The 18,242-nt window shown below is 38.9% G+C and overlaps 1 protein-coding gene across 1 annotated transcript; it reads right to left on the reverse strand.

Moving 5' to 3' along the window:
- Positions 1 to 593: 593 nt before the first annotated feature.
- NAPG (NSF attachment protein gamma) lies at positions 594 to 13,570 on the reverse strand. The gene is made up of 12 exons (XM_058832430.1): positions 13,195 to 13,570; positions 11,147 to 11,214; positions 9,929 to 10,013; positions 9,333 to 9,350; positions 8,742 to 8,772; positions 8,171 to 8,280; positions 7,682 to 7,748; positions 6,942 to 7,012; positions 6,021 to 6,099; positions 5,436 to 5,515; positions 4,555 to 4,684; positions 594 to 3,587 (listed from the first exon to the last, which is right to left on the reverse strand). The coding sequence occupies exons 1-12, from the start codon at positions 13,248 to 13,250 to the stop codon at positions 3,438 to 3,440; spliced, it is 945 nt and encodes a 314-aa protein (XP_058688413.1). The 5' UTR covers positions 13,251 to 13,570; the 3' UTR covers positions 594 to 3,437.
- Between the last annotated feature and the right edge of the window lie 4,672 nt (positions 13,571 to 18,242).

Below are 18,242 nucleotides of genomic sequence, written 5' to 3' on the forward strand. Positions count from 1 at the left end.
CCGTGCAGACTCAAAACCGCAGATCCCAAGCGGTTTCCTTCTGCTCTCTAAAGTTACATCTACTTCCTCCAATTTTATTACCACTACTAGTCGCAGAGGCTGGGGTCGCTTCTTTTTTCCATTTCCTGCATCCAAAAAAGTTCACTACTTATTATAAATCTAGATGACATGGCTTTTTTTTTGCTGTTCATTTTTTTTTTCTTTTTTTCTGAGAGCAACTTAGTTCTTATAATTTTAGACAGCTGCATATTTGCAGCATGTAAGGAACAATTCCCGTTACACTGGTAGAACTTCAGTGCCAGATTCTTCAATCTTCAAACATTCCAGCAAGTTTCAGTTTAAAATAGTAGAAAAGGTGATTTTTCTACAATTATGAAGTCTCCAAAGAGTTACAGAATTCACATCCTTAGGTTGTGTGAAATCTAGTTGTTTTTCAAACTCCCCATTGATTCCAACTTGAATAATGACAATCTTGTATTCTCATGCCAAAAACCACTTTGAAAATCTATTCCAGTGAGAAATATAATTAACATTCATTTTCAAATGGTGGCCCTCAGCAGGACCTGATCAACAACAGAGAAAGCTACCACATCTGCCTTAATTTCAAGTTTTATTTTTCATGTTGGTGAAACACACAGCCTCTTCTCAAGAGGCAGCATCTGTAGAGCTGTTACAAACACATTTTGTACTCTATTACACCATAGATTTGGGAAAAGAACAAATAAAGCACAGGTTTCACACTGCACTTGATCATCTGAGTATTAAGTTACAGATAATTTAGAAATCTTCTGGTTTTACATATACATTGCATCGGCCATTGCTCAGCCTCCATGCACAATTTAACTTTTGTTTTTTTATTAGAGTCAACACTGGTTTTGGAAATGCTCTTGCTGTAAATGTTATATTTTCCATTTTAGATCACTTAAATGGTATTTACATAAGTGTGCAAATTGCTTTGAAAGATAGAAACAAACACTAACACATAATATACAGACAGTTTTCTCTATAGTTAAACATTTACTAAAAGGCAGTTAACATTCCTAACACACTTTCACTAAAATAGGAGAATAAGTTATATAAAATAGACCATCTTATTTTCAGATGCTTCCATTTCTTCAGATTTGGTCTTTGCAGCAACATTGCAATTAAAGATTAAGATTCTACTACGAAGAATCAGAAATGTCAATTCAATGGCAGCTTAACATTTTTAGTACCAGTTACTTTTGTTCCAGATTTTCCACACTTGGCACAGAACAAAGAACATCTTGAGGGAGGGGGGAAGACAGATTTGCACTTCTATTTTTTTTTTCTTTTTTGGCCATATGAAAAGTATGTTTTAAAAATGTAACACAAATTTAATTTTTTCTTTTAAGGGCCGGTCAGTGTTACAAGCACAGTTTAAATAAATCTGAAAATTCTTCCACAGAAGCACACAAAGTTCCCAGTGTTCTTATGCACCTCATCATTTCAGATACATGCAATTGTTCACATACACAAAAAGCAGACTCCTTGGGCTCATGCAATAAAACTGATTTCAGAACTAGAAGGAGCAGGAAATGCTTGAAGAAAATTACTTAGTGTTCCCTGAGTTCCTATGTGTGCATTTTTTTGTACCTGTGATAAAGATTTTCCATAGTAAGTGTTATGTTCAACTTGATTAACAAATCCAGAAGGCAGAAGTTAAACTTCAGTTAAACTGAAGCGAGTTCCTCCAAAAGCAAAAATTCTATAAGAGTTCTAGAATTCTAGAGTCTTCAAAACCACCTTTTATGTATACCTGCAAGCATTTTTGGAGAAAAGCAACTCACTTCCTAAAATTTCACAGAGCCAAAGCTTTTATATACATCATCAATAACAAAGGGAGGTTACCCATTAGATATTGAAGAACTACAGGTACATCTTAAATAGCTTTAAAACTCGTGGTTGTTATTATTACACAAGACAAAGACACAAAACTGGTTTTTGAACACCCACTAAACTAAATACTGTGACTTTCTAATGTGACAGCAAATTATGCTGCAGTTTGTGCTCCCTTCTCAATGTTACTGAGTGCTATTCACCCCAAGGAAAGTGAGCATTAGCCCACTAAAATTTGAACCTTCATCACAATTTTGTCAGACACATGCTTGATATTTCTGATGACATCCAACTCCTTAATATGGCAGAAATTAGCCCAACATTTTAGACTGTGCTTTTGGTCTGTTGTTTACAGAGCTTTGGACATCCATACAAATCCCTGCTGGATTCCAAGTGATGTCACCCTAGTGCAGACCTTGCTTAGGTTCCGCTGAAGAAACAAGCTTCAGGTACAACTTCTAGACTTGCCAACTTTTAAACATAAAATGGTGAAACAAATTTGGGACACTAAAGAAGCCTGCAAAACACATGATGACTTGAAACCAAATAGAAATAGGATGCATTAAAATGCGGTTACCTTGGATTCTAAGCTAGTTTGAAAAATGCCACTTAAAGGAGATCTCAGTTCAATGCTTTGAAAACATGAAAGAATCAAACGTCTTAGACTAGCAAGCTAATTAGCAAATAAACACCTAGGACACTCACAAACTCAAACGTATCACTGAAACATTCAACCTAAGTTTTTGTTAAACATTTGTCTTCAGAAGTTTATATTCAGTGCACATTTCCTGTTAACTTCAGTTTCTTTTTTGGTCATGGCACGCTTCAAAAACACTGTTAAGAATGGTTGTTCACTCCTTCCTTTTCTAAGGTGGACATTACAAACACTATGGACACATTTATTTCCAAGTACTTCAGGTCAATTTATTTATTTATGAGGAAAGGCAGATGTGTATTTTAAAGCTTGCAAGATAGCTTCAACCTAGTTGTCTTAGTGTTTTTCACACTCACGTGGATACTGTAAAAAAGTAAGGTATGAAAATAATGTTGTCCAGTGGAGTAAAAATGTGTTGAAAATAAACTGAACGCTCCCCCTAGTGCTTACACAAGTAAAAACCCTGCCTGGCACAGTCTGCCTTAAATGGTCTTAAACAGGAGATAAATAGCCAGATGAATGATCATACATTTAACTTTGAAAACAACTGCAAACATCTTACTGGGACCAAAAGTGTCAGCTGTCGAAATCCAGCATTTGAAATTTTATACCATTCTCCCTCCAGTGCTTCTGAGGTTTTAGTTTCTTTTAAACTGTGCTTTTAGTAAAACTCTTCTCAATTTTTTTCCCTGTCAGCTGAAAGCAAGGCCCTAAGGAAGCTCCTGCCAGATAAGAGATGAAGTCCAAAGATGTTTCAAGATGATGGGTACAATCATGCTTTTTCTCCTGCATTGCACCCAGAAGCTGCCAAGTAAATATTAGTATTCCCATATCACAATTGCAATGAAGCTCTGGTAAATCTGGTACCTTTGGATAAGCTCAGCATCACAGGTCAGTTAGATATTTATGACAACCTAGTCTGTAGCTAGCACAGTCCACCAGAATATTCATCCTCTTCCTCATCAGCATGAGAGCCCACTGCAGCTGGTCCTCTGGCTTTGTCTTGGGCAGCGTTTGGCGATTTCTTCTTGATTCCACCTCCTGGGACCACCAAGGTAAGACCAAGCTTGGCATACTGACAATAAAAAAGCAAGTTTAATTTCTGTACTATCATAGAATTGACTGATGCTCACAATAAGCAAGCAGGCAACATTCAGTACAAAAACAGAGTGATGATGCTCTCAGGGTGTATTTTTCCAGCTTGGAATAAATACAACATTGGTTCATTATTCTCTCTCTCAAATACTCTGAGAATGAGATATGAGATCTGTATTGATGCTGCTTATTATCAAACAAATCGGCCACATAGCTTCTGTCTCCTTCTCTTTTTATGTAGGAAAAAAATAATTCCAGTATGTAGCTTTTCATACATTAACTAGTATTAGATCATGTAAACAGTCTTACAAGTGTTGTTCAGCAAGACTAGTAACTTCATTTTTACTATTCAACAAAATAAAATTAGCCAATACTGTTACAAGGTTTGGCAGGGATGGATATTTCCATTATTTCATACCTTTTCTATCTTATACTTCCTACAATTTACAAATTCAATTAAATAAAAAATGGTGCGGGAAGAGACACTACTTGCTCCAAATTCATAATCTATCCTGAATGAGTACTTTGCTAAGAATAAGCAATGGAAAAAAACATTCAGTGATGCCATCCTGTGGGCATCATGCTCTGTTCATGTTTATTCACATTTATCTGCTGCATGGTATTTCTGAGAAAAAGCAGAAGCAGCAAACTGTTCTTGCCCTTAAGGAAGCAAGCAAAAGAGGATCTGAACTCATTAAACAAATCAAGCAAATCCTTCACAAGCTGTTCTTTCACCCAATCCTTCACACCATCTTAAAGGCAGGCAGCACCATCACTGGCAGGCAAAGTGAAAGAATGCAGGAAGCACACAGCCAAAGTTGGGCAGCATGACAGGAAGTCACAATAAATACATGGACTGTGCTCTTCTTATCTTCCTCTACTAGGAAAAAAAACCCCACCCTCTTAACCTGAAAAAAACAACCCAATCACAGGATCTGCCTACTTACATCATTATCCATGTATTTGAAGAGTGGAGAATTACAGACTTCAGAAACTTGATCCTGATCTTGCTGATCATACCCTTCTAAAAGTTGCTCCAATGCTGCACAGTCTTCACTTCCATTAAATCCTGGTATACTAAAGAAAATTAAGAGTTGATTTCTTCAGGTACATGAATCATGTCCATAAAAATTAAGCCTTAAGTAATATTAGTTAGCAGATGGCAAATAAGACCACAATCATAGCCAAGACGAAACAAGAATATTACATTTTTAATATTTTTTTCCTGATTAGTCAATAAACTCTTCCTCCACTTTACATACAGAAAAATTCTGTCATGAGTTTCTGTATATAAAACTGGAGATCTGGAGATTTGGAAAACATAAGCAAGATGTTTAAAGACTGACCTTGAAATATTATTTCTAAAGGAAAAGTAGTACTATTTAACTTACACATGTGTGTGTTCATTTCACTAAAAAACACAGTTTAAGTAAAAACATGTTGTTTTGAGATTTTGCTACTGAAGTTCCAATGAAGTTTCAAAGTTGAAATGAAGAATTGTCAGGTTTAAACATGAATCCATATTTTGACACCAAAATTTTCTCCTGTAACGTGGCTTTTAATTTCCATCTCATTTCCCCTGTCACACATAACTAGTTCTTTATGACTTTGTATTTTAGGTTTATTAAGAAGAATCACTGTACCGTTACAGCTAAATCTGTTATGTGTGAAAAAGATTCCCGATAGCCATAGATCAGGGAACATTATTATTGCACTGTACGTCAAGAGAAGTGCCAGTTAAAAATTTATGAAAAAACAATGTCAAACAAAATAGATCTACACTAGTGAAACGTTCAGCTCGGAATTATAGGACTCAACGTACACTTACCTGTAGCTTTCCCTCACACATCTTTCTGCAGCAACATAATCATTTCTATGAAGATGAACTAAGACTTGAGCAATAGTTTTCTAAACAAAAAAAAAAAAAAAAGGTCTTATAATTATTTAGAAATTAACAATAAACTATGATAAAAATAGTAGACTGTTATTATCTGGTATGAGAAAGGTCATTACAATCCACTTAAAATCCATTACAATCATCCTAAAATCCTGACAGAAGTTAGTCACAACAATCTAGGGAAAAAGTAGAGCTGGCATGAAATAGGTTATCTCCTATAACATTTTAATGGATTGTTGTCCCAAGTAACAGTTTTTGAAGTTTGTTCTTTTGATAACATCTTTATTTTTTACATGTTGTTTTTTTTTTTTGACAGCTCCTGTAAATAACAGCATCTTATCTTAAAAATTATGAAAGCACAGCTAAAGTTTGGGGAAACACCGCTACCACAAGCTCTCATCATTTAGCAAGAAACTTATCACTAATTCAAGAGGTACCCATCATCTGCGAAATGTCAGTAACAACAAAAATAAAAAAATTGAAATGTATTATCAGAAGCTGTCTCTTAGAATTTACCTTATAGCACGTGGGGTAGTTTTCAATTTCCTTATAAATACTTTTTTCCTTTTGAAGAGACAGAGCAGCCTCATCTAATCTAAAAACCAAAAAACCAGAAGCATCAGTGCCAGGAAAACAACACAATGAACCCAAGGCTAATTACAAAGTGTTTAATACAGTGGCAAGTCTACTGGAATAAACAGTCTACTGGAATAAAGTAAAAATCAGCAGCAGATCTTACTAACAGAGTAGGCAAATATATAGTCAGCAATTCCTTCTGTGTATATGCTAAGAACATCTCTGGTATTTATTCAGAGAAACCTTGGTTTTTGTAACATTGTACAAGACGAATGCTTTGTTACACACACTATAAGCTATCAGTAAGTTTGACATCCATGAACAACCAATATAGTTCTTAAAGGACCTAAATGTGTCAGTGAAGCAAGTCTAAGATGAACCGAAGGTCAAGTTTGGTGTAAGCAATTTACTATTAAACTCATCTCACTGAGACTCCAAGAGTCACTCTTCTTCAAGTACAGAATCAGACTGCTGCACATTTCTTTCTTCAGGTTAGTCCCAATTCTTCTGTTTTATATCCCACAGCTATAGAAGACTTTCAAGTACTTTCTACATACTAATGTTGGAAAACAAACAGAAAGAAAAAATCCTAGAAGTAGTTTAAGAAGAAGTTTAAGAATTCATGAAAACTGGTGTTTTCACAGAGCAAAAGTCTTTCAGCTCATGTTTTCCACAGAACTCAAACTGGTGGTTCCTGGATGAACATGGCATATCCCACAGAAACTGGATCTTAGTTTGAAGTGAATCTCAAGTAAGAATTAATAGTACATAAACCAAACAACACCAAGACAAAAAAACACAATCAAAATCACATTTTAAGATTCAATTACATTAAAAGAACAAAAAGAGATAAAGCTATACCTGCGTCCTCTGACCAGAAGTCTTGATGCCTTCCCTAGCATTTCTAATGCCTGCCGTAAACGTTCTTCATTCTAGAGAAGATAAAAAAAAGAATCCAGACATTCTTATTTCCTTTGCACAGAATTAAGACTGCTAGACCTTATCTAAGTGTGTCACCTGTAACTTAGAACAACTGTTAAGTTGTTAGATCAGCAGTTCACACGCTCAAGGGAAACATGAACTGTATTGGTGCTCCCAAGTTCCACAGCCAGCTCCTGTATGGATCTGTTCAGCAGAGGAACATCGATGGAAATTTGCTAATCTGGAAACACATGACAACTGACAATGGAGAAGTACATCAAAGCCACTTGCAAAAAGGCAAATTGTTGGCTCATGCAATGGGTGAAGCACCAAGCAAAATCTTCTGTGCCTTCAGGGATTTCAAATTATTTTGGGTTCCAGTACTCAACAGCAGACGGGTTCTCTGTGTCTCAGCACGCTCTGTGCTACCCAACAAGAAGCAGAACACTTGAACTACAAAATTCACATTCTGTAAAGTCCTAAACTGAGAAAAAGGCAAAGCAAACTGATTCCTAACTTTTGTCATCTCCTTCTCTACAGTGTGAGAACCTTCAGCTTCAGGCACTGATGTTAAATGAAGGAAACATAACTTAGAACCTAATCTTAGGCTTTTTCTTTACTTCATAGCTGAAAGAAAAAACCCAACAAACCAAAAACACCCACAGAAATCCCCCACTTACTTCAAACACAGATGCTGCTTGCTGATAGAGCTGTACAGCCTTCTCTGGACTCACATTTTCTATTAACCTGTAATAAACATCAATACTTTCTCTTCAGATGAAAGGAAAATATTTTTTACCTGAAAGCATCAAAAAGACATAAAAGAAAACCACAGACATATGTTGCCGCTGAAGATGAATAGGTCACACGGACACAGGTCGAGGTGTGGTGAAGGAAAGAGAGAGTTTATTTTTCCCCCCAGGATTTATAGGCTTCTGACCACGGCCAGGGATTGAATGGTCAGGATAACACTTTCTCACAGCACTGGCCATGAGAGATGTCTATCACAGGACGTATAACAGAAGGAATGTACACATATCTATGTTTACAGTTACTGTCCTGGGAAAGTCCTTAGAAAACCATGTCAGCAAGCTCAGAAGCTGAGTTTTCAGGGCGACAGACATACCCATGCCCTGCACAGATTCTAGCCACTAATAAGTCAGACTCACTTTCCAGCCCGTTCCAGTGCAATGGCTGCTGTGTCTGGTGTCCCATTCTCCAGGTACATCATACTGGCTTTCTCAATCAGCTGAACTGCTTCAGGGAGCCTCTGCATCTCCTGCAAGGCAACAGTCACAGGAACACTGTTGTCAGGAAAGGAGCTTATGTGCAAGGACACAAATCAAAGCATATTGCAATAATTTATTAAGATTCTAGTTTTTATTTACAAACTTGTAGGGCTAGTGAAAGCTGACCACCAACTCCATAAAATTCACTTTTAAGTACTAAACTTATGTGTAAGTAATGAATTTGTGGTAGTTTTAAGTAAAAGCAGCACCACTCCTCTGTTACCCTCTAACATGAGGAACTCTTCTTTCCTTCTACAGAAGGAAAACTATTTTTCCCCCCAAATACAAATGTGGTATCTAATCTACTGAAGGTAGAGGTGGGGACTATGAGTCAACAAAAAAATTTCACCTGAATATGCAACTTGCTTACATATATTTGTAAAATGGTCCAGTGCACAATATTCCTCACTACAAAATGGAACTTAAAAACAAAAACCAGTTAAAAAAATACCTTCAGCATCATGCCAGCTTGTTCATAAGCTCTGCAGAGAAAAAAAATGTACAGTTTGGTTAGAGATGGTGTATAACAACAAGCTGTAGTTATGAAGCAAATGTTAACGTGCACTGACTATCTAACACCTTCACTGTTGATATTTAATGCTTTGAGGATGTTTCAAGTGTTTTATTTAATGACATAGCACACATGTAACTTAATCTTCCACAAAATTAAACCATAATTCCCAGTAAAAAATCTATTGTAACCTGATCCCCAGGTAATATTTGGATTATTGTCATCTCTGACATACTCTTTAATTAAAAATTTCTTAATTAGCTCAACACTGTAGAATTTAAAAATTATTGGAAGTTCATCTAAGAAACAATATTTGCTATCATAGGTGCTGAAAAATGCCAAAACCATAATTTCTTCAGGTGGCCATTACAGTTTTCAGACTTTGCTAGCTCACAAGTCCATTGAACTAATTTTGAAGCAGCAAAATTACTTCAATCAGAACACTTACTACACTGAGATCAAAATGACAGTTCATGCTTGTAGTGTATAGTAAAAAGTCTGTTTCAGATTACTTAGCACTTCTGTACTTACTTGGCAGCATGAAAGAGACTGGACATAAAATTGTTGAAGTCAAGGACAAAAGCCACAAAAACATAATGCATAACATTAATGTACAAAATCTTACACAACTACTAATTTCAATGCAAGGAGCCCCATAAAGACAAACTGAACCTACTAAAACTGCAGGCAAGTTGCCAAAAATAAATACTTCTAAGGATGGGAGAAATGCAATATACCAATGTATAGCTACATATAAAGTTGTAAAAAGCACATGTACTTAAAATATGTTCCTGCTTATTAAACAGTACTACAAGTACTGCAATAATGTCAGAGCTTCATTTAGTTTATACTATGCTTGTAATTAAAAACCAATTAAATTTCTGAAGCAATACCTAAGTATCTCAAGTACCTGTCAGCTGTTCTTCGAGACATTAACTTTCTCACCAACAGTTCTTCAGTTTTCCCACCCAGAGCACACAGGAACAGACTTTTAAAAAGCAATTCAATTACACTGACAAAATGTGCAAATACATTAAATAACCTGCTACAAACCCCCATTACTTCCAATCTAAGTAGCAATTAGTCAACTTCTTGGAAAGAAACAATCTCAATCAGTGAAAAGATACGCTTTATTGTTTTCATGCGCCTCAGCTTCTCGTAAACAGGCTTCCCGTGCCTGGTCAAACTGCTTGGCATTCTTAAAAGCAACAGCTGCAAGAAAGCAAATAAGGATTATATTTATAGCTTGACATTGTCTTCTTTCTTACCACTGCTGCTCGAGAGTTCAGCTACCTAAAGATGCAAACAGGCTCTTTAAATCCATGGTTACAGTTTACCAAGGTCTTCTCAAAAGTCACAGACAGTTCTCCTTGTTTCTTTAGTTACTTAGTTACCAATAAAGACATTTATTATCAATATCACTTCCATACACATCCACAGTATCATACATAGCTCTCAATGTGTTTAGCTGGACATTGAGAGTCACTCTTGCTGTATTTTAATTATAGAAATGGAGGAATACAAATTTATATAATTTTATTCATTAGGAGTTATACAAAGTCAGAAATGTGCCACCAATAAGGCATACCCATAACTTGGTCAGCAAAATCATTTCAGGGTACAAATATGTATGTCTATTTTGTTTAACTAATAAAATATAAAGTGAGATTTAAAATAAATTTCGATTTATAAATGCTCCAGTTGTTCTTCTAAGTTCATATTTTTGTATTCTATCTTAGGTGAATACATAGGAATAATTAGAGTAAGAAGCCAAAAGACCATGACAAATTACTACTATAAGAAAGAAGAAAATGCTTAAGAATAAAATGAAATCAACTACTAAGGATTTCATAATCCATGTGTCACTTGGCAGTGGAAAAAAGGAGGAATAAGACCTTACTGTGCCTGAAAAAAAAAATCAACCTGGCAGCATCTCTTCTTACTGAGACAGTCTTTGACAGGACATATTTCATAAGATGATGATAAAGCAAAATTTTAAAACCAGCTTGAACGTCTGTTGTTTTGTAGATAAAGTCACAGGATTTGGGGGTGGACAAGCAGAAGAAGGAAAGAAAGTTTTATTTTTGTCACATATAGCAATATAAAAAATGGTTGTAAGCTCGAAAAAAAAATTGGTTTTGGAAACTGTTCTAGATCTCCAAGTACAACCTGGAATTTATTTTACAGTGCTACCAAGAGGGTTTTTTGTTGCTTCATATTATATTCAAGTCTTTGAAACAGTTTTACTTACACAGTAATGTAATAAAAATATGTAAAACAATATCAGGGACTAAGCTTGATGAATACTTTGAAATATATTTGGTGGTATTTATAGCCACACATACCTGCTTTCCCATATTCAGTAGCTGCACTGTCATAATCTGGTTTCCACTTTAAGAATCCAGTTTTCAGGCTAAAACACAAGAAACAATTAGTCAAGATTTTATGTTTTACCACCAAGGCACTTCAGATACATCTCAAACTTTAGAATACCCCTGGAAATGATGAATTACCTGTGTGCCAATACTATGGTAAAAACAAATGCCAGCACTGTTAAGAATTGCATAAAGCACTGCAATTATCTCCTATAATTACAACCCTCACCCTGACATGCTTCTACTGTTTCCAGAGAGTCTTCCCAAGTCCATCTTCACAGCAGTAAGAAGTCAGCAGAAGAAAAATACTTCCTCCTGCACCAACATGGTATCTCCAGATTTCTAATACCGCAACACCTGACAATAATTTTTTTTTTTCACACATCAGGAAATTTTCAGCATTCCTCCACAGGATTTTTTTTTTGCTTCTGAGAATTATCAAAGGCTCTCCAATGCATAAACAAATAAAAGAATTTACTTGCTAACACAAAGACTCATATGTCTTTTATATGCCTACAATAGATCATGACACTCCAAGGTTCCACACATAGGTATAAATAATAGGCAAAAATGAACACTGGAAAATTAGGTGAGTCATTAGGTATCTGGAATTCAACATGCTGACTTCCTTATTTCTAAACGAAATTAAAATATTACTGTAACTTTACAGCCTACTTGTATATTTGTTGTAGGCCAACACATCATATGCAACACATTATTTACTTGGCAAAACAGTTGTATATGGATCCTAAAGTGGACTTGTCTTACTTGGACGACAACCACAGTGTAACTCTAACAGAACCCTTTATATTGTGTTATTTTTATCACAGTCAGAGTCTCAAATGCATCAAGTTGATACTATGCACTCAATCTACACACAATTTGAGGTCTCAGTGCCTTTTATTTCAAGTGCTCTCCAGATAAGCTTCAAATTAATTCTGCTGGAGGGCACTTTTGGTCAAGTAACTTGAGTAAAATATGCTGGGTTTTTTCAATCTCGAAGTTTTCCCTCTATGTCAAATTACACATTTAATCCATGATTTCCAGAGGGCCTGTCACTATTCTTACTAAAACTATTGCACCCTTGGATTAGTCAACTCTATTACATCTCTACTGTACTCCGTGTAATTCAGAGTCAGGAGGAAACTGGCTACATTCAGTGTTAAAATATACAGCAACAGAGTATCATAGATGTTAAGCTCTCCAAGACAGTAAGCACAGGGCTTTGAAGCCACCTAAGAAGCACCAATTACACACTTCCCATGGGCAGGAAGCAAACACACAGCACCTCAGCAAAGTCAAGCCCTTTTATCCAACAGTCTTCATAACGCTTTTCTCCCACTTGTCTATAGCATTAAGATGTGCCAGGGGAGGTTTAAGACGGACATTTGGAAGAAATTCTTCGCAGAAAGGGTTATTAGATGGTCTGCCCAGGGTCACCATCCCCAGAGGTATTTAAGGAAAGACTGGATATGGCACTCAGTGCTCTGGTCTAGTTGGCAGAGTGGTTTGGGGTCACAGCTTGGAGTCGATCATCTCAGAAACCCTTTCAAACCTAATTGATTCTGTGACTTGTCTTCCTCCCACTAACTTTAGCAGAAGGGCATAAGTGACACTCGTCACGCTTTGCCGTCAGCGTCGGAGCAATAGAGGCCACAAGGCCCTAAAGGAAATTGCTCAGGCTCCAGGCCTCTGAGCCGCACGGCCACACCGACCCCACCGCTGAGCCTTAGGCCGCTTTATTTAGGCCCCTGTAGGGCAGGAGGCCTCTACAACACCCAGCCCCCGTAGGGAGGGTCCCCTCAGGCAGAGGAGGAGCTGAGCACCCCCCCATTCCCTCCGCTTCTGCCGACGTGCCGCCGCCTGGCACCCGGAGTCTCCCCTGCCGGGCCAGGACTGGACACGCCGCCTCCACGGGGCAGGAGCGCCGGGCGGCCCAGACAGCGCGGGTGCCGAGCTGGCAGCCGCTCGCCAGCTCCCCCCAGCCCGCACCCTCCGCCCCGCTGCCCTCCGCTCACTATTTCTCCGCTTTCGCGATGTGCTCCAGCGCCTCGTTAATCTTCTGCGCCGCCATCTCGCCAGCGCGGCGGGCCGGGCTCGGCCACGCTCCTCCGCCTCCCTGCGCTGCGGCTACGGAACGGCGCAGGGATCACGGGCACCGGGAGCGGCGGGAGGAGCGGCCCGGGCCCCGCCTGCTGCCCGCGCCTGCGCTGGGGCTGCTCCCGGGGCGCCCCGGGGGCCCGGAGTGCAGCGGGCCGGGCCCGGGAGCGGAGCCGCTGGCACGGCCTGTGCTGCACGGGGTCCCAGGGCCCGGCTGTGCAGCGCTCCGGGACCGGCCGGCGCCTCCCGTGCACAGCCCCGTCGTGTGCTAGGCCGACAGAAGGTTTTTAAAAGCCAGAATCCCAGAATCGTTAGACTTGGACGGGACCTCTGGAGATCAAATGCTCCACCCCTCCTGCCAAGCAAGGTCATCTAGAGTAGGTGACACAGGAACGCGTCCAGATGCATTTTGAATGTGTCCAGAAAGGGAGGCTCTACGACCTCCCTGGGCAGCCTGTTCCAGTGCTCTGCCGCCTTCAATGTGAAGAAGTTCTTCCTCGTGTTGAGGCAAAACTTCCTGCGTTTTATGTTGCACCCGTTGCTCCTCATCCTGTCACTAAGCACCACAGAAAAGAGCCTGGCACCATCCTCTTGACACCCTCCTTTGAGACATTCATATGTATTGATGAGATCTCCTCTCAGTTTTCAGACTAAACAGTCCCAGCTCTCAGAGTCTCTTCTCATAAGAGAGATGCCTGGCCTCTGCTGGACCAGCTCCAGTAGCTCCTTGTCTTTCTTGCAATGAGGAGCCCGGAGCTGGACACGGCCCAGAACAGGAATGAGCAAGACCTGCGTTTCCCAGGGTTTTCAAAAGGAGGCCAGTTTTTTTAGCAGTGCACAACTCAAGAGGCCAGTCTGAGCAGCACTGCATGCCCTGCCTTCAGGAAGCCTCCAGAGGCAGCTCTGCAGAGGCATGATCTTCTGACTCAGTGTTGGTGAAAACAAAAGGGTGTCTCCAGCCAGGCTGGCACAGAGATCTGATGTAGAAGATGGTGGTGGCTGAGCACACCAGAGTTGCTGGCACAGGCCACACAATCATGCAAGATACCCAAATTATACATTCAGTAATTGGGTAGAAAATGCTAGTCTTTATTATTGCTCATACGTCCAGCTTCCTTTATGCCTTAGTTTTGTTAATGTGAAACATCCCTTAAAACCAGAAGATCAGTCACTGAGTGCAGGAAGGTATTTATTCTCCAAACTTGGACATCATTATTATTATTCCAATGTGAATAAGTGAAGTATTTATCAACACAGGAGAGAGAAAGCAAAACAAGAAGCTGGTTCAATTTGCAGAACTTCCCAGAGCCTAGAAGTCATTGAAATTATCCTTATGGGTCCCTTCCAACTTAATGTTCTGTGATTCTGTGATTCTCTGAAAGTCCACGCCATTTACAGGAATCAGAGCTTTACAAGTTTCTACATCAAACTGGGAAAAGAAGCAATATTTGCATGATTTGTTCTACTCTAGGTAGCCATAAAACTCACAAGTCTGAATTGCTTTCCCTTCCTTTTCCTTTTCTCATATTCCCTTGATGACATGGACACTTGATTTTCTGACTTTGGTTCTTGCATTGCACTTGAGAGGTTATCATCTGTTGCAGATGGTGGAAAATCCCCACTAAATCTTAAATACTATTATTCTGTGTCCTAGATCAAAGTAGGGAAAAAGGTTGTAGAGAGGTTTTTTGCTTTCAAAAGCAGATGAGTTGTCACGGGAGTACTGGGAGAAAATAAGTAGTCTTTTGCAATATATACACCAAAAAGGTTTTTGGCAAGCACTCAGTGGTAGCAGGTATAAAGCAGAGGCAGCTATGATCGGAAAGATTCCTGTGTCATCACGTCTGTCTTTTCTTTCCCTCATAATGTCAGCCAGGATAGATCTGGCCACATAACTGTGACTTTGCTGCAGTGCCTTTCAAATAAACTTGTGTTAACTGGGAAAATTAAATCCTAGACAGCAGCATTAAATGACAGAATAATCTCAGACTGTTATTCTGAAGTACCAAACTAATGACTTCTGGTTTGTGTGTTTGTTTTTTCTAGGGCTTCTGGCCTGCTCTGTTCCCTGGGTTGTAAATATCTGTTCACTTTCTAGTGAAACTGCACATGTGCACTGTCTGGTTACACTTTATACTGGAATGACCAGAGGAAAGATTTCCAAGACTAGTATTAAATGAAACAGGATATTCTTGGGTAGCTTTTATTTTGTAGGCATGGAACCTCCAGAGGTTTTACGTCTGGGAAGGATCATATCACAGCATCTGGTGCTTGGCTGCGAATTAGAATTTGGTGAAAAATGACCAGGTACAATGTGAAAAAAAAAAATACAGGGATAATAGTTGAAGTGACAAAGATGTGAACTCTGTAAATAGCTGTATTAGTAGAAGTCGTATATTGTTAGCCGGTTCTCATCTCCCATCACTACACCTTGCAGAGAGTTTCTGTCTTCTAAGAATTTTTTCATGTGTACCATTGCAACCAGAGGAATCAAGCTATGAGAAACAAGGTGCATAAGCTTTACAATTCATTTATCCTAAATTAGTAAAAAAGCACCTGTGTGAGACTTTATGGGGATAACCTCTGGCTGAAAGCTGGAGGCAAGCAGCTAGAGACCTTGCACCATTATGGCTGGGTCCCCCCGAGCCCTTGCATCAGGACAGCCTGGGTGTCCTTCAGAGACTAACAAACTGTTAGTTATATATAACTAACAAATAACTGTTATATATAACTAACAAATAACTGTTGTTAGTTATATAAAACTATCAGTACAACCATAGCTAAAATTTGTTTCTTAATTAACTCTACCTGTTCTATAAATATGTTGTTTTATTTTAGAAAGTCAGGACTGACTGCAGCAAAATGTACTTTAAATCAGCTGCCAAATCCTATCTGCTACTCTGGTGGATCTGGAAGGTGAATTTATATTTTCCTAGATCTGGATTTCTCACCTCTGTCTGGTGCCCTTTTATGGCAGCAGAACATGGAAAGTTCTGCCTTGTATTTTATTAGTGTCTGAATCTGGAGTCGTAACTACAATGCAGCTCCACCACCATGCTGAGGAAATTATCTGAGAGGAAGGGAGAAGGATCTGTATATTTCTTCTCCCAGACAGACTGGGCCATTACTAATAGTCTAATGTACAATTGGGTCAAACAAATTTTGGGCCCATAATATACACAAAAATGTGCTCTGTGATCAATCCAGTGCCAGTACCTCAGTGTTCTGGTGTCTTTCCTTTTCCATCTTCAGCATTAAATCCCTATAACTCATTTGTCTTTCAGACATTACTGTCTTTATAGATATGATAGAAAGCAAACAAATAACTCATAGGGCAGGAAAATTAATAAAGACTGGTTTTCTGTAGATTTGTGTCTCCCTACTGCTTGTCTTTAATTAAATAGCAGAGGACTGTAGTGTGAGCATGCCTTTTATTAGATGTCAGAGAATAAAGAGAGAGGCATTCGAAATATCCCAGTTGGGGGAAGGTGGTAATGTCTGCTTGGCTTTCCGGATTCATTGGACGTGAGGGAGGAGGAGGGTGTTCTGGCAGGATGAGCCAATGTGAATCATTCATAATGCCTTCCACACTATTTGTTGGACATACGTAATTTACAGGCTCCTATTGAAGGTTAAGTAAGGTGGCCTGTCCACATAGATAAAACAGGTTGATTTTGTCAGTGAGTAGGAAGATGATGCATCATGATTATCAAGACCCTTTTGAGTCTCTACTTACTATTCCCCTGGTCTCCCTCACTTCCAAAAAAGAATCCATTTCCCTCAGTCACGACAACCCTCAAATGGTAATTTATTTAAAGCCCAATTAATTTTATACAATAGTTAATGTATGACTCACAAATAAATGTACAGTATTTACAGATGTGAAAATAGCTCTACTGGAGGAGAGTTGAGTCACCTATGTCTGTTGGGTTTTTGAGAGCCCAAGTTTGGGTAATTGCCACTACACCACTTCCCACATTCTCTGATGGGAATCTGACCCACTCAGTATTTTTGGCATTTATCACCTCTTAGACTTGCTCCTTGATACTTCTTCATCTTCTTAGCCGCTGCATCAGCAAGCGATGATCATTTGCTTTCATACCTGATGGTTGTATGCACCACCAGTGCCTGACCCACCCTTAAGAAATACTTGTAGAGCTTGTTTTTGTGGTCTCAGAAAAGTTGTTACTAATTTTGTATTTTCCACTGGTGTCAATTCCACAGCCCTGACAACCTGTTCCAATTAAAAATATCTTCATTCTGCTGGTTACTATGTCTTGGAAAGATGACCTTTGAAGCAAAAATTTCCCATTCTAGGACTGGGATCTCACCTCAAATCTCACCCGGAACCACACTTATGGAATCACCTTGATTCCTTCTGGGTACCAATTTGTTACTGGGCTAGGCTCACAGTTTGTTGGCTGGGCTCTTCCTAGCTGGCTCTGTTTCCTCTGGCAATTTACCAAACAGTCACACCTGCACAAAGAGGGGGCAGGCATGAATTGCTTAAGTCAATTGAAGTACCACATCATAAATGTGTAATCATAGCTTTACTTTAACTTCTCTTTCTGTTGATGAAGTAACTTGCTCAAGATAGAGCACATACATAATTTAAAAACGTTAACACCTTTTCTGCTCTGGTTTTGCAATTCCAGAACCTCTGGAAACCTCTCCCATTTTTCCTCATACTCCCTTTTTTCTGAATTGTTCTCTACAGAAAACTAGCATTAGATACTTCTGGTAGAAAGCCAGCTATTCCTCCCACAGAATCCACACAGTGTTAATGGCTTTTGATGGATATTCCATTGCTTTGCAGCAGTTTATCAACAAGATGCTCAGTGCCTCATGGAATGACATGTAGCATTGCTCCTCAAATCAAGAGGCATTCATAACTTGACAAGAACATGTATCCTTCAATTTTTCACTGAAATACTGTTTGAAATAGATCCCAAAAAAGAGGCAGGAA

Source organism: Poecile atricapillus, chromosome 2, assembly GCF_030490865.1.
Source record: "Poecile atricapillus isolate bPoeAtr1 chromosome 2, bPoeAtr1.hap1, whole genome shotgun sequence".
NCBI lineage: Eukaryota > Metazoa > Chordata > Aves > Passeriformes > Paridae > Poecile > Poecile atricapillus.

Excerpts from the sequence above, each read along its gene's own strand:
- NAPG (XM_058832430.1), bottom strand. The coding sequence starts at position 13,250 with ATGGCGGCGCAGAAGATTAACGAGGCGCTGGAGCACATCGCGAAAGCG. Across the intron at positions 8,281-8,741 it reads AAGCTGGCATGATGCTGAAG|GAGATGCAGAGGCTCCCTGA; the intron begins GTATTTTTTTAA and ends GTTGCCTTGCAG. Across the intron at positions 7,013-7,681 it reads AAGCAGCATCTGTGTTTGAA|AATGAAGAACGTTTACGGCA; the intron begins GTAAGTGGGGGA and ends TATCTTCTCTAG.